This window comes from Myotis brandtii, unplaced genomic scaffold (assembly GCF_000412655.1).
Source record: "Myotis brandtii unplaced genomic scaffold, ASM41265v1 scaffold589, whole genome shotgun sequence".
NCBI lineage: Eukaryota > Metazoa > Chordata > Mammalia > Chiroptera > Vespertilionidae > Myotis > Myotis brandtii.
In genome coordinates, this window is record NW_005370220.1 from 161,648 (window position 1) to 177,354 (window position 15,707).

The 15,707-nt window shown below is 39.5% G+C and overlaps 1 protein-coding gene across 1 annotated transcript in view; it reads right to left on the reverse strand.

Moving 5' to 3' along the window:
- MRRF (mitochondrial ribosome recycling factor) overlaps positions 1 to 15,707 on the reverse strand; it is a 43,045-nt gene extending 27,338 nt beyond the window's left edge. The window contains exons 1-4 of the mRNA XM_005879187.2: positions 15,637 to 15,707; positions 11,114 to 11,322; positions 8,883 to 9,038; positions 4,696 to 4,814 (exon numbers count right to left, since the gene is read on the reverse strand). Coding sequence (XP_005879249.1) covers positions 4,696 to 4,814; positions 8,883 to 9,038; positions 11,114 to 11,297 — 459 coding nt within the window. The 5' untranslated portion in view covers positions 11,298 to 11,322; positions 15,637 to 15,707. The remainder of the gene's footprint in view (positions 1 to 4,695; positions 4,815 to 8,882; positions 9,039 to 11,113; positions 11,323 to 15,636) is intronic.

Here is a 15,707-nt window from a genome sequence, read left to right on the forward strand (position 1 = left end):
AACTCTCAGTCCAGTGATGCTATTCTGTCCATATTTTCTTCCAGATCCCCTAGCTTAAGTATTTAGTAGCACAGGGGATTTGACTTTTTTTAAAAACAGCCCAAAATAATTTGGAATTAGGTCTGGTGTTTAAAGGGTATCTAGCTCCTTTAAGGGTATCTTAAGATAAAGAGTATCTTAACTAATAAAAAAAAAAAAGAAATTAAAAAAAAAGAGTATCTTAAGATAAAGGTAAATAAAAGAGCTAGATAAAGAAATAAAATATCCCTCTGCAAGAGAACAGCCATTTTCTTAATAAAATGACACAGATTTTCTACAGTTAACAATAAAGGGAGAATCTCCACTTTGAAGAGGTAGCCTGATCTCAAGTCTCCCAATCCTTTTCTGATGCTTCTCACTGAATGACTGACAACTCACTGTGGTAACATCCTACCACCAGCCCCTCCCTTTCACAGTAGGACCCCAGTGCTTCCACACAACCTTCCCCAGTGGGCACCAGAGCACCTACAGCTGATACCCAGATGGACAGTCACTATGTCTCAATAGCTACATCTTCCCAGTACAAGGCTCAGTGCCAGGCACATGGCAAGTGCTCAGTAAAAGCTTGCTGCATGAGTACATTAATAAACTGACTCAGATCTATTAGACAAACTCATCTCCTTACTTTTACTTCTTATATATAACGCCCCCCAAATCCTTATTTTGTATTTTACTTGTTCTGTGTCCTTTCATATGCAAAAAAAATGCAAATCAGGTTTCATTTTGAAAAGAAACCTACTAGAAGAGGTAGTTCTAAAACATTCTAAATATGTATATTTTGGTTTGATGTGGTAGGATGCAGAAACTCAGGGAATTACAGTCATTTTCCCAACATGACTTCTGAACTACTCAGGGCTCAGATGAAAAGGAATATATTTCTATCGCATTTCCATCTTTTATCTTAGCCTTTGTCCCCTCACTGGAGGGATGCTCACCAGTACCCCAAGGCAAATAGAAAGTTCTCAAATGGCAACACTGACCAAATGATTGTGGCTGCTTGGAGAACTCTGTAGAGAGAGATCACAGATCCCATCTGGGGCCAGGCAGGAAGGCGTGCTGTCATCAATTAGCAAAGACTGCTATTGCCATTCTTAAGTTCATCTATGCTAAAGGACAAGAGATGATAAAACTTTTTTGGACAGGTCAAGTCCTTAACCCTTTGGGTTCAAGTCAACTTTGTTAGTGCCATTTCAGTGACTGGCCTTCCATTTCCTTTATATCCCAAAGAGTCCCTAGAATGTAAGGCCTATGAAAGCAGGAACCTTGTCTGTTTTTATCATCAGGGAATTAATTCCAGCACCTCAACTAAAACTTAATATCTTACAGGAACTCAAAAACTATTTGTTGAATTAATGAATGAATGGTTAAAGGAGCACAGGCTTTAGTGCCAAACAGATCTATGTTCAAATCTTGGTTCTGTCACAACGGTGTGAACCTCAGGGAGATATTGTACTTCTCTGAGCCTCAGTTTTCTCATCTATAAAATGGAACATATAATGCTTAATTTTAGAGAGTACCTAGAAACAAAACATGATCACATAAAAACAAAACATGAGAAAGTAGTGCCCGGCAACACAGTAGACACTCAATACACATTGGCTTTCTTCCTTCCACAAGGGAAATAATGGTGCCTACAGACTTTTCTTTTTTTTTTTCATTTGCTTTTTCAAATCATGCTTTGGTTTTTTACTCCCTTCTTTTCTTTCCCATCATTAACTCTAGCTGCAGGCAAGTTTATGGAAAGCAGCAACTATGTGTATCATTTATCAAGCAGGACACATGTTAAACAAATGCAACACAGTTTTCTGTCTTCAATGCATTTGAAAGGATTATGCATGTAAATCTGCATCGTGTCACTACAGCATGACACAGAAAAGCGCAGGTTCGGAAAGAAAGCCAACCGCATGTGAAACAGAAAGGAATTACATAAACACAGAGAGGATTAGCTCAGCATTTTGAAGCTATGAACCTGGGTACTCAATGGACAGCTTCTAAAGTGAAGGAAGGAAATGTTTAGTTAAGACTATTTGTTTAATATATACACCAGATGAGATAAAGGAATTCAAAAGACAATGTAACTCACACTTCCTCATTCTGTCCTTGTAAAGAACCTCTTGACTGAGATGCTTGTAAAAGTTTTTTGTGGGTTTTTTTATCCTTTAAAACCCACAGAATTTCAACTTGAAAGGCAGAGATGCTTTGGTTGAAAAATGAAGATATACTCTAACTTCCTAAGAAAAAAATTAAGCTGTTAATACCTCCTCCTACCTCATAAGATGCGCTGGTGGCCAATCACGCTTCTTCTGTGAATGCCATTTGCCATTTAATAACAGAAGTGGCTGGCTCTGAAAAGCAATCCGCCCGATGAGGTCTTCAAGCTGTGTAATTAGGAGGCTATTCCCTAAATTGGCCTGCAGTGCCAATGGGATTAGGTGAACCAGGCGGAGAGGCCTCAGCAGTTCAGAGGGGGCCACAAAAGGGTAAGAGTTGACTGTTCCCTTTTAGTCCATTTCTCAGCTCCTCAGTAACAACAGGATTGAGAGCCTCCCTTCCATCAACCTAATAACAAGTATTCATCCATTTGTGGAAAATTTACTGAGTGCTTCTATGTATGTGCCAGGCACCGTTTTAGGTGCTCAACACAATGAGTAAGTTAGATATGATTCCTGCATTCCAAGCTTATAATCTAGTGAAAGTGAGATGGAAAATAAAGATATAAATATATAATTATTAATAACGATAAGTGCAATAAAGAAAAAGAAACGTGGTCTATAAGAGAGCTTAGTGTGGAGGAGTGGTTTAGATTGGGTAGATTAGGGAAGGCTTCCCTGAGAAAGTGACATTTAATCTGTGACCCAACCAATGTCACCCCAATAAATAAAAATAAATGGATATATATATATATATAAGTATATATAGCAATATAGATAGATATAGATATATAGATATATAGATATATAGATATATAGATATATAGATATATAGATATATAGATATATAGATATATAGATATATAGATATATAGATATATAGATATATAGATATATAGATATATAGATATATAGATATATAGATATATAGATATATAGATATATAGATATATAGATATATAGATATATAGATATATAGATATATAGATATATAGATATATAGATATATAGATATATAGATATATAGATATATAGATATATAGATATATAGATATATAGATATATAGATATATAGATATATAGATATATAGATATATAGATATATAGATATATAGATATATAGATATATAGATATATAGATATATAGATATATAGATAGATATAGATATAGATATAGAGATATAGAGATATAGCAATTAGCCAGTCAACAGTGTTCCAAGCAAAGGGCAGAGCCCTTGCAAAGCTCTGAGGATGCAAAGGGTGTGGTGTGTTTGAGGAACTGAAAGATCAATTTAACTAGAGAGGTGTGTAAGGATGTCAGTAGCACAAGACTGGAGACACTGGGAGACACTGGGAGACATAGGCAGGGGCACATCATGCAAAGCATTCTAAGCCACAGTAATCTTTTTCTTTGATACCACTTGAAGCCATTAATAAATGTAAAGCATGGGAATAATATAATCCAATGTATATTTTTAAAAGTTCGCTCTGGCTGCAGTATGGAGAAGGGAATGGGGGAGTAAGGAATTCAAAAGACACATGGTCTGAACGTGTTCACAGCAAGGGCTTTTTTCTTACTCATATCTCTAATCCAGTCTGCCAAATCTAGCATGTTCACCTTTGGTCTATGTCTTTGGGACAGACACACTGAAACAGACCATTGGAACAGGAATGGACTTGAGCGTCCTTCACCTCACATTAACAACAAATGAGGAAATGGCAGACCAGAGAGTGGAGCAAGGTCAAACAGCCAGCTAGCAACGGAGATGGGGCCAGGTTCCAGGTCCTCGAGGACTTCAAATCCAGGTCCATTCCCACTGGACCACTAAGAAGAAGCCCCTTCTCTACCTCAAATTGACTTCCTATCACAGCCCCAAGGTGGCAACAATAATGCAGCCCACCTTCCAGGCTGGGAAGCACTGTGCTCTGTACAATACGCTGCAATGGTCAGTCCGGTGTGAAAGGAATGTGACCTCCTGGAGGATCCGCTCCAAACACTAATGCAGAGGTCACAAACTAGTGGCTTGTTAACGTGGTTTTTTCTCACAATCTTAAAAAAAAAAAGTGAATTAGTTATCAATATTTAACAAGAATCTTATATAAAAATGTGGATTATTGGCTTCTTCTGGAAATAAAAAATCATAATACCTGGTAATGCTGATTGCCAGGCCTACGTTTCTGGGCAAAGGCTGCTCGCAGGGCACAGGCTCCCCAGTTTACCACAGTCCCCTCCAAGTTGGCCAAGCGCCAACCACTGCATCGCCACCATTGTTTTTCTTAGATGGGGCCTGCTGCAGTAGTCAAATTACTTGCCTGGCTTCTATAGTGTTTAGTAGAAAAGGAACTTAGAAACAGGAAAGAGCTTTTCCTTCTCCCTAAGTTTCCTCCATTATGCCTTCTCTCTTGTTTCATCCCAAGCTGGAGGAAATACTTCCTGCTGCCTTGACCCAGCCTCCTCTTTCCAAAAGACAGCATGAATAAGGACCTGTGAGCCAAGCCACCTTACCTCTGGGAAGCTGGCCATATTCACCAAGATCAGCTGTGGCGACTTCATGGAGATCTCGCCAATCTGGTTTAAAGCAAGCTTCCCATCAGCAGTTACCACAGTGATATGATCAAGGGATCCTAAAAAAAATAAATAAAAAATTATAGGGTCTTAGAATTCAGAAGGACCTTAGAAGCCCCACACCTAAGTCCCTATCTACTTCAGATTCAACTAATATTTTGGGTCCCTTATCAATGTGGCAAGATCATTCCAGGGGCTTTCACAGGAACAGCAGCGTCCCGTGATGAAAACAGCTTCGACATACTGAGAAAACGAGGCTGGAATTCCTACCAGCAACCAGGGTGGCCAGCCATCCCGGTGTGCCTGGGCCTAACAGGTTTCCTGTGACACAGGACTTTCAGAGCTAAAACTGGAAAGAGTTGGTCACCTCTCCAGAAACTTTGCCATTTACTAACCATGAAACCTCAGGCAAGTTACTTATCTTCTCTATACCTTGGTGTCCAACACAGTAAAACAATAACTTACAGGATTAAAGTGAGGTTTATAGCTAAATATAAACAATCAAGTGTGTAAGCACCACAAAATAAGCACATAGAGAGGATATCTCTTATTAACCCTTAGTTCTTATAACTACTCTGTAGCACTGTATTACGATCTCCACTTTACACAGAGAAAAATGAGACTTGGGAGCTAACAAAAAATACTCAAGAGCCAAGCTTCTGAAGGCTTGGGGTGGAGTGGGGTGGGGGCTGGGTGGAAGGGAAGAGGGGAGAAAATAGGGGACGTCTGTAATAATGTCAACACAACAAGAACAAAAAAACCTTAAAGAAAAAAAGCCAAGCCTCAAACTCAGGTATGCTAAATTCTGATCCCAGTCAGGGTTCTTCCCCTTTTACCAGTGGAACTCAAATATATCAGAATCACCAGGGAGCTTTTTCATTTAGATTCCTGGGCCGCACCCCAGAGATCCCAATTCTATAAGGGATTGGGAGCCTGTGATTTAGGGAAAGCCTATAATTTTTTTAAGATCACCACATGATTCTGACATGCAGCCATGTTTGAAACCCTTTCCTTATACCACCCACCTTGATTTTGGTACTTAGATCCTCTTTAGAAAAAAAACAAACATACACCAACTATTAACACTTAACTGTTACCCTAGATCTGATCTTCTTCCACATCTGAATTCTAGAAAACCCTGGGCAAAATTTTCAGAAACCCAATAGGCAAGCAAATAAAGCCACGGTTACAGATAGAAAAGGGGCATTATTTAAAATCCCTAGTTTCCCATTCAAATGAGAACTAGAGGGGGGGAAAAAACATACTATTAACAGTAAGAACCACTCATGAAGACACAAAGAGAAAGGGGTGGGGAGGAAGGGGTCTTTTAAACAATGGGGAATTGTTAGAATAATGTAGTACCACACTATGGCCCAAAGATCTAAGTAGAAGTACTCAACCATATTGAATATCACCACAAAGAGAAGGTGGTTGATACCATTGGCTTTAATCCAGAAAAGCTCAAGAGGTATAATAGCAAAAGTTTCCTTAATTCTGAAGACAAATGTCCTGGGTTCAAATACTAACTCTGCCACCTCATGATTGTGTGACCCTGGGAAGATCCTTCAACCTTTTTTGTGTCTGTGTCCTGATCTCTAAATGGGGCATAAAAATTGTACTTATCTCAGAGGGTTGCTTGAGGATTAAATGAAAGAGTTTACAGAAAGCACTTATAACTGTGTCCTGGCATACACACATACACACACACACACACACACACACACACACACACATATATAATTTTTTTATTTCAGAGAGGAAGGGAGAGGGAGAGAGAGAGAGAAACATCAATGATTAGAGAGAATCATTAATTGGCTGCCTCCTGCACATCCCCCACTGGGGACTGAGCCCGCAACCCAGGCATGTGCCCTGACCAGGAATCGAACTGTGACCTCTAGTAGTTTCTAATCTCAGAAGTCTTATCTGACCTCCTAAACTGTATTACAAACCCCCTTGTGAGTTCCCAAACATCTTATGCATCTATAATAATGATAGCCAATATTTGCTGAACACTTCCTACGAGCAAGAAATTGTGCTAAAAGTGTCTATAATTGATATGTTTTTATTATCACAATAACCCTGAGATAGTTCCACCATTTTACAGATGAGGAAATGGAGGCACAGAGAGTAACTTGCTCAAGGTCACAAAAGCTCTTACTAATGGAGCTTGAATTCAAACCCAGGACTGACCAACTCCTAGCTAAGGTCTTCACTCTGCTTTACTATAATTTTACACATTTTGGATTAAGTGTGTTCCTTCAAATTAGGGCTCTGGGGAGGTGGGGAGAATGTCTTTTCTCTATCTACAGCACCTATTAATCAGCACAAAACAAGTGCTCAGTAATGCTTTGATGAATAAATGAATGTATATATGCATGGATGAATGAGAGAGAGCAAGAATGGACAAACGAATAAACCCATATCTTAGACAACTATTAAAAACAATCAACTACCTTGAAGATAGAAACTGTTGGTAGACAGATGAAGGTGTAAGAAGAAAAGTGCCTGCTGGTTCAGATAGTAATGAAAGATGATATAGAAGAATCTAGCCAAAAAAAAAAAAAAGACTGGCTACGTTCAGCCTGTTTCATCCAGTCTCTTCATGGCCCCAAGTTCTACGTAGAGCGTTACACAAACATAACCCTAAAGAGAACGAAGCAAAGAGGAAATACCAACGGGAGGCCTTTTGAAAATGGATCTTAATTCAGCCTTCCTGGTTTGCCTAAGATCCTCTGCCACAGGAGTCCCAACATGGGCTTTCCCAGTATGCAGCGTGGTGTTCCCATTCTCTAAATCCATATCAACTTAATGTATCAAATCCTTTTCCCTCAATCTGTCCCCAGCGAGAATCTCCCTTAGCCTCATTCCTGCCCCTCATTTTCTCAGAGGTTAACTTTTAACAAATTACACTCCCAACCTCTTTCCAGGCCATCATCTTTTTAAGTTCAACAAGAGTGGAGCTTGCTAGCTAATTTTAAGTATCACATTTCTCCCTGAGCTCCTCTCAAACTACTCTCTGGTTTCGGCTGCAGAATGTTAACAGGCCAGAAAGCACAGGGGAAACAAAGTACTTTATCAGTTTCATACCTAAAATAATAAGCAAGTTTAAAATAAACAGTTGAGAGAGATTGAATGGCACGCTCTACTGTCAGCAAAAGCAGAATGCCCAGTCTAAAGGTTGACAAATGACGGAATGGTCTTCTGGTTTCACACTGGATCTTGTCGCTGAACTCAGGATGTTTCTGCTGGTGTTTATAAATGGAGCTGTGTATTTTTCACTTGGTTTTATTAAGAACAAGCTCATGAAATATTTTCTAGTTTCCTTACAAACTATCCAAACCAAGATGTGAATGGGAACCGCCCAAGCTCCCACAGATATCTTCAGAGGGGGTCCCAGGCTTGACTCTAGGATGATGACAATTTCCAAAAGGCCAATTTTACAGCAATTGGATTTTTCCTGCCTGCCTGCCTGCACCATTAGCTGACAACTCACTTCTTCCATCACATCTGCAAACAGTTCGCCTAGACAGTTCTGACATTTCCCACTTAGAAAAGCCACTTTCAGGAAGTTATTAACCCAAACGTAATCTTCCTGGTCAAACACGGGGGTACAGAAATGCCTCAGGTGGGCAGGTTTGCCGCCAGTTGGTTCCCAGTAAGGGATAAGAATGGCCAAATAGGACAAATTGGAAAAAGTCAGACCAAAGATGTCAGCTACTATGAGACTAAATACCTAGAAGCATATATAGTTGTTTATTATTATCATAATAAAACTCCCAATTTTTTAAGAGTACCATGAGAGCCAAGAGCATGCCTGTTTTATTCACCACTGTGTACCAGTACAATGCCTGGTTCATAGTAGACAAATATTTGCTGAATGGATAAATAAATGTCAACTACGTGCCAGTCACTGTGTCAGAACCATTACATATGTTACCTCACTATTTTAATATGCACCCCAAAGCTATAAGGTAGGAATTAGACAAGGAAACGGAGGAACAGAAAAGTACAGTAACTGCCCATGGTCGCCAATTAGTAAATCTCAAAGCTGGAATGAAAACGCAGCTCTGCCAAAGCCATGATCTTTCCCCCACGCCCTTCTCCAAAATACTGGTTCAGTCACTAACCTGGTGAGGTCCTTATATTGACAGTCTTATTGAAATTATCCTTGAGTGCTTCCATCACAGACTTCATTTCTTCTTCCACCTCTTCCAAGCTGATTATATCCTCCACCAAGGCAGTGTTAAGATTCACTCTGGTTTGGGACTGTCCTTTTCCTTTGGCTAAAAGGTCAACATTCAATGAATAAAAGAACAGCAGACAATAAACAATCAGTGAAGAAGTGCCTACTATGTGCAGGGCAAAATTCCAAGTGCTAGAAAATTAGAGAACATTATCACTGCCCTATAAAAAATGTCTACATTTACTGAGTGTCTATTAGAGACTCAGCATGGTGCTAAAAGCACTTTCTCAGACACTAGTGAAGGCACAGACTTTATACAGAGATACCCCAGGTGAAAATCCTGGCTATAATGCAAGCTAGCCTTATGGCCTTGGGCATGTTACTCTACTTTTCTGAGCATCAGGTTCCTTATCTGTAAAACAGGGATAATATCTATATTGCTAGGTTGCTACATGGATATAAATTAAGTAATTCAATACCTAAAAGAACACTATCCACATGGAAGACACTCCATAAGTGAATTAATTCCTTGTTTTTTTTCAGAAAAATAAACAGAAGATGAGAAAGTTAAAATGACTTGCCTAATATTATAAGGTCATGAAAGAGTAAAACCAAGATTTGGTCCCAGATCTTTCTAATTTTAAACCGATGAACTTTTCACTGAGCTGCCTCCATAAAGTCTAATTGGAGATACAGAAATATATTAATTAATTATAAAATAAATACTAAGACAAGGATATGCAAAGTATCTGATAGCTGCTACCAACAAACAGAACAACAATAGTTCAGAAACATTTACCACCACCAATGGTAGTGACAATGGCTTATATTTTAGAAAACTGAAGCATTGGAAGCTAATTAAAGTTCTGTTTTATGTCTAAGCCATCATGGCAATTTTTCATACACATTCTGACCACTATGGTGAGTAATACAAATATTTTTGAAGGGTGAGGGAAGGAGAAAAATAGAAAAATATTTAAATAATATCCTACAGTTATTTCTTAAATAATCGGTAAACATTTATTGAAATTCATTTACAACAAAGACTACTAAACATCTACCATGAGCTAGATCCTGTGCTATTTGTACAGTGCATATCTCATTTATGTACCTCACGTTTCCTCATTTGTAAAATGGTGAGACCTGTGCTTCACTGGATAATTATAATTTCTTCAAAGGATAATTATAAGGATTAAATTATTAAATGTAGGTGAACTTTTTAAAAATTTAATACAACATACAAATCAAAAGTTAATACTGTTGTCACTATTAAGAGGACATGAGTCTTCTATGCATTAATAATCTTTCAGTGACTTGTTAATTTTCCTATTAACAGAAAAGGGAAGGTTTGCATGAAACCATATAAGGAAAGTCAGTGGAAAAAAATATTTAGCAGCATATTTCTAGCACCATCCTTGGGAGTAGACTCCCTGACCCACCACTTCAAATAGCAGGTCTGTTTGACAATTTTCTGTCACTCATTTATTCAACAAAATTTTTTGAAGCATACTATATGTCAAGCTCTGTTAGATGCTAACCAAGAAAAACACAGGCCCTCCCCTCATTGGGTCCAGCATGGAAGACATATAACAAACAATAATCGAACCTACAATGAATTAACTAATTAATGAGTACTGTGCTAAGTACATCAAAGGTAAAATAACAGTGCGCACGAGTGCACGTAACAAGGGACCTGACCCAGTGTAAGAGGTCAGGGAAGGCTTCCCTGAGGAAGTGACATTTAAGCTGAGATCTGGGGTATATCAAAGTCTCATTCTTGGATGACACAAACCATTAAGATCATCCATCTAAATCCATAGCTCTAATACCCCTTACCCAACAACCTTCTGGTTTTAATTTTACTTCCAACATAGATCTTACTATAAGGAGAAAAATGGGTTGATCCCTTCCTCAAGCATTATACCTTTAATTCTAAATTTAAAGAAAGAAATTAGGCATTTCTGAGCTATAGTAACATATGAGCAACATGATAATGAGAAAACAGACCGTAGGTTCTCTATCACTGTGACCTTTTAAGCTAATCAATTGTATTATGTGAGAAACCATTTCCTCATGTGGCAAGGGGAGAAATTCAGTACATCTCTGATGTCCTTCCAGCTATGATAATTCAAGGGCTAAATATAAGAAAGGGGTGAAGAGGTCAGATGTCTCTACCTTTGGCTTTCTTGGTAGCAAAATGACGGGTTGGTATAGCTGCATAGGCCACGTATTGCCCGTGGTCATTTTGTCTTCCACTCACTGTCTTCAGCATAACTTCCGAAACAGGTCTGGTCAAGGCTGCAAGAGAATTGCAAAAGGCAGGATGGACCAAGCGGAAGCACCTTAAACCCAAGGCCATGACTGAAGACAGTCTGTGTGAACATCTAAAAAGAATAAGACAAAAACAGACTCTATTACAACTTCAGAAAATAATCTGAATCAATTATCAAACAACTCCTATAAACTGAGCTATGTGTTAGGCAATTTAAGTACATTATCTCTAATCCTCCTCCCAACAGCCTCCAAGGATGTGAACATCTAAAAAGAATAAGACAAAAAGGAGATATAAATAAAACAGACTCTATTACAACTTCAGAAAATAATCTGTATCAATTATCAAACAACTCCTATAAATTGAGCTATGTGTTAGACAATTTAAATACATTATCTCTAATCCTCCTCCCAACAGCCTCCAAGGAAATACGATTAGCCCCATTTTACAGGACAAAGAAACTGAGGCTCACAGAGATTTAAGTAACTGGCCCAGTCTGTAAGACTCCAAATCCCCATGCACCAAATGCTTCTTAGTACACAAGGAACACAGAGCTAAGCAAATGATGCTGATTAAATCCTTATAGGAGAAAAGGCACTACTATAAAAAGGGAGGGCAGAGCGCTGGAAGAAAACTTTAAATAAGAAAACAATTTCAACAGGCATAAAATGACTGGAAAATTCACACGACAGCATTTAATTAAAATTTTCTTTGGTTCCTTATGCACTGATTACCAATTAGAATGCACTTTAATGTGAGTCTGAAGCATGGTTGAGGTTTGAGGTCTTCCATGTTATAGAATTAAAGGTCTGGAAAATGCCACCCTTTTCTGTGCTAACACAAGTTACACATTATACTTCTGAGGTCTTTGACTATGGAAAGATGCTGGAGTCTACAGCTACCTCTAGGATAAAACACAGTCCTAGCAAACTGACAAATGTGCTTCTGCCAAGAATTGGGCTATTACTCATCTAAAAATTAAGAACAATTAGCCTCAAATACCTGGAAGCTACTGTCTTTGAAAATCAGTCTCATACTGCACTAAAACGAAACAAAATTTCATCCTAAAATTTTGATGTAGTACAACAGCCTGAATAAGAACATGGGTTTTGCAAGCAGGAAGGCTTGGAACCCATTGCCAGCTCCATCACTCACTAAATGTCCCTGAACATCACTGCACCTTGATTTCCTCAGCTGTCAAATGGGGATATAGTTATTTCTTAGGGTTGGGAAGAATAAATGAGTTTGTGCAGATAAACACTTGGCCCAGTGGTTAACAGACAGCTGGAGCCCCCAAAAGGGATATCTACTGATCGCTTTGACACTTTTCCTTTCAAAGACTTCCACGACACGGTCAGACACAATAAAGAAATCTTGCATGTCACTACTGATGTACTGGTAGCCCAGAGTCAGTCAGATCTGGATATAAATTTCAACTTTGGGCCATTCACTCCATTTTTCTGGGTATAACTTTCCTCATCTGCAAAATGAGAAAAATATCCTGATCTTAAAATGAGATGGTGAATACATGTAAAACACCTAACACAGTGCCAGGAACACAGCACCTGCTTAATAAAAGCTATCATTATCATTATTTTTTAAAAGAGCAAATGAATAGCACAAAGGCAAATAACTTCTCCTGATGGAATTTTTAATAGCAAGAGATGCCAGATGTCAGGGATCAGTGTGTGAAGTCAGTAAAAATAGATCTGGACAAAAACAACAACAACAAATGAATAGCATTTCCTCTTCTTTAATTATTATCAATAGTTACTATTAATTGAGGTCAGGCCTGGGTTGCTTGCTTTATCCATATTATGAGTATTTCACTTAATCCCTTTATTAATACCACAAAGAAAGTATAATAATCTCCATTTTACAGATGTAGAAACTGAGACTCAAAGACATTGTCACTGTTTAAGGGCATGGAGCTAATAGCTCTGCCCTATTTCAGCCAAACTGTTCACAAAAGTTTGGCTCTAAGTGAGGTTTCTATATCTAGGTTTTTGCCTAATATAGCCAATGCCTAACCCACACTTACATCCAAATATGGCTATATAATAATGTGTGTTTTTTGTTTTTTTAATCGACAAGGTCTCAATCTGGCTACTCCATTCAAGACAGGTTTCCTGGTGTTCCTGTTGCAGGTCATAATACCAATCCAGAAAGCAACAGGAAATCAAAATGGGTTAGAAATAAACAACCTTTGCCAGAAAACACAACACCCAAAAGCAGACCCAGTACACGTGAACCGGAAGCCAACTCTATAAATAAACCACATTGCTGAAATGCTTAAGGCGTAGATTTTAATTGCACAGAAGTCAGGAAATTTCAAAGTGGAAGTTCAATAAAGGCAGTCCCTTGGACCCTTTACCTTAAGGATATGCATATTAACACTCAGTTCAGCACAAATGAAGTCAAGAAAAGCAACTGTTATGGGAGCCCAAGTATTATCCAACAAAATTAACCTATACTCAGAAAAACTGTGGCAGGAAGCACGCTGTCTTGAACTAGAATCTCAGCCCGCCCCCACCACTTACTAGCTGTATGACCTTGGGTAGACCATTTATCCTTTTTGAGCTACAGTATATGGTACACCGCATCTTTATCGTGGTGGTATTAATGAGCCTTTAAAAAGATAATTGTTTACACTAATAATGAAACAATAGCTACTACTTATATAGTGATAACTATGTGCCCGAAACAATTCTAAGTGCTGTACTGCATACATTAACTCATTTGAGCCTTTCTATAGAACCTACTTTAACAATATCAGTTAATATTTGTGTAGTTATTTGATCACTGTCTAATTCCCTCCATATTCCTATAAGCACTGTAAGGACTGGCCTATGGTTGTCTTGCTCACTGCTGTATATAGTTATTTGATCACTGTCTAATTCCCTCCACGTTCCTATAAGCACTATAACAGGGGTGGGCAAACTTTTTGACTCGAGGGCCACAATGGGTTCTTAAACTGGACCGGAGGGCCGGAACAAAAGCATGGATGGAGTGTTTGTGTGAACTAATATAAATTCAAACTAAACATCATTACATAAAAGGGTACGGTTTTTTTTTTTTTAGTTTTATTCATTTCAAACGGGCCGGATCCGGCCTGCGGGCCGTAGTTTGCCCACGGCTGCACTATAAGGACTGGCCTATGGTTGTCTTGCTCACTGCTGTATCCCCAGTGCCTAGCACAGTCCCCGGACACAGAAGACACTGAAAAAATGAGATGGATACATGAATGAAAGTCTAGAAAAACTAAGTCCTTGCCCAAGGTAACAATGCTGGCACCAGAATGAGAATCTAAACCTCAGACAGTGGCTCCTGAGCTCTACTTCCCAACACTGCTTCAATTACCTTCTCGTTTGCCAGATTTTCACCTTAGATAGCAAGGCATGTTTTCCTCTAAATTCAGGGCCATGTAAAGTTATGTATAGTACCTGACTATATACAGAAGCAAGTCCCTGGCACAGCCACAGGAGGGATAAGACACTTCCATAGGTGGAGAAGGAGCTTTTGCCTAAGAGGTAGGATGTCTGGATTACAATATTTCTCTCTCAGCATTCTCTGCCAACGGTCCTCTTTAGATTCATAACCACCTGGTATCCAAAAAGCACTTGTGGCGGCTCCACGACTGACTTGTGGCTTGTATCAAGTCACTTCTTCTACCTAGGTTTTGTTTTCCTCAACTACCTTTCCAATGATAAGACTCTCCCAGATTCTGAGAAATGCAATAGGACGTGGTGAAAAGAAAAAGGCACCACACTTAGAGAAGACCCGGAAGCGAGTCTTGGTCCCAGCACTTACTAAGATGTGACCTTAGATAGGTCAGACCCTGGGACCTTCGTCTCATCTGTACCCTGTAGGTGATAATACCATCTGTGGAGCAAATGAGATAAGGGCTGCAGACGCACTTTGTAAACAGAGGAGGGTTGCTGAGATGACAACCGTCTTACCACGGGACGGGACGGCACAGGGTAAGGGTTGAAAGTTGAGGCTTTGGAATTTAAGCTCCATTAATTACTAGCCACGTGACCCGGGTAAAGTTTTTCTTTTTTTCCTCTGCGCTTCCGTTTCTTCATCATGGGAATAATGATATCTATACCCGTGGTACTGTTCTGGAAACTAGTATTCCTGCTAGGTGATGGGCTACTAAGTAGCGGCTACAATTTAGTAAGCGACCCCACATACACATACATCAAATGCTCGAAGTTCCTAGCTGATGACACGTGTTCCGCCCCCAACCCGTGACACCGGCTCTGATGCTACAGGTCCCGCCCCCAGCCGTAAGGTCAAGCCGGACTGGATGGGACTTGTCAGGGTACCACGATCAGGCCCCCTACGGTCCCTAAGAAGTCGTGGGGTAGAGATCTCTGGCACCGGGAGCCCGCGCGCGCCTCCAGGCCGGGCCGAGACCACTCACCAGCTATCACCCAGGCTATTAGGAAAAGACTCTGGCGACCTCGGCGACGGCGGCGGCGCTGGCGTCGTGAC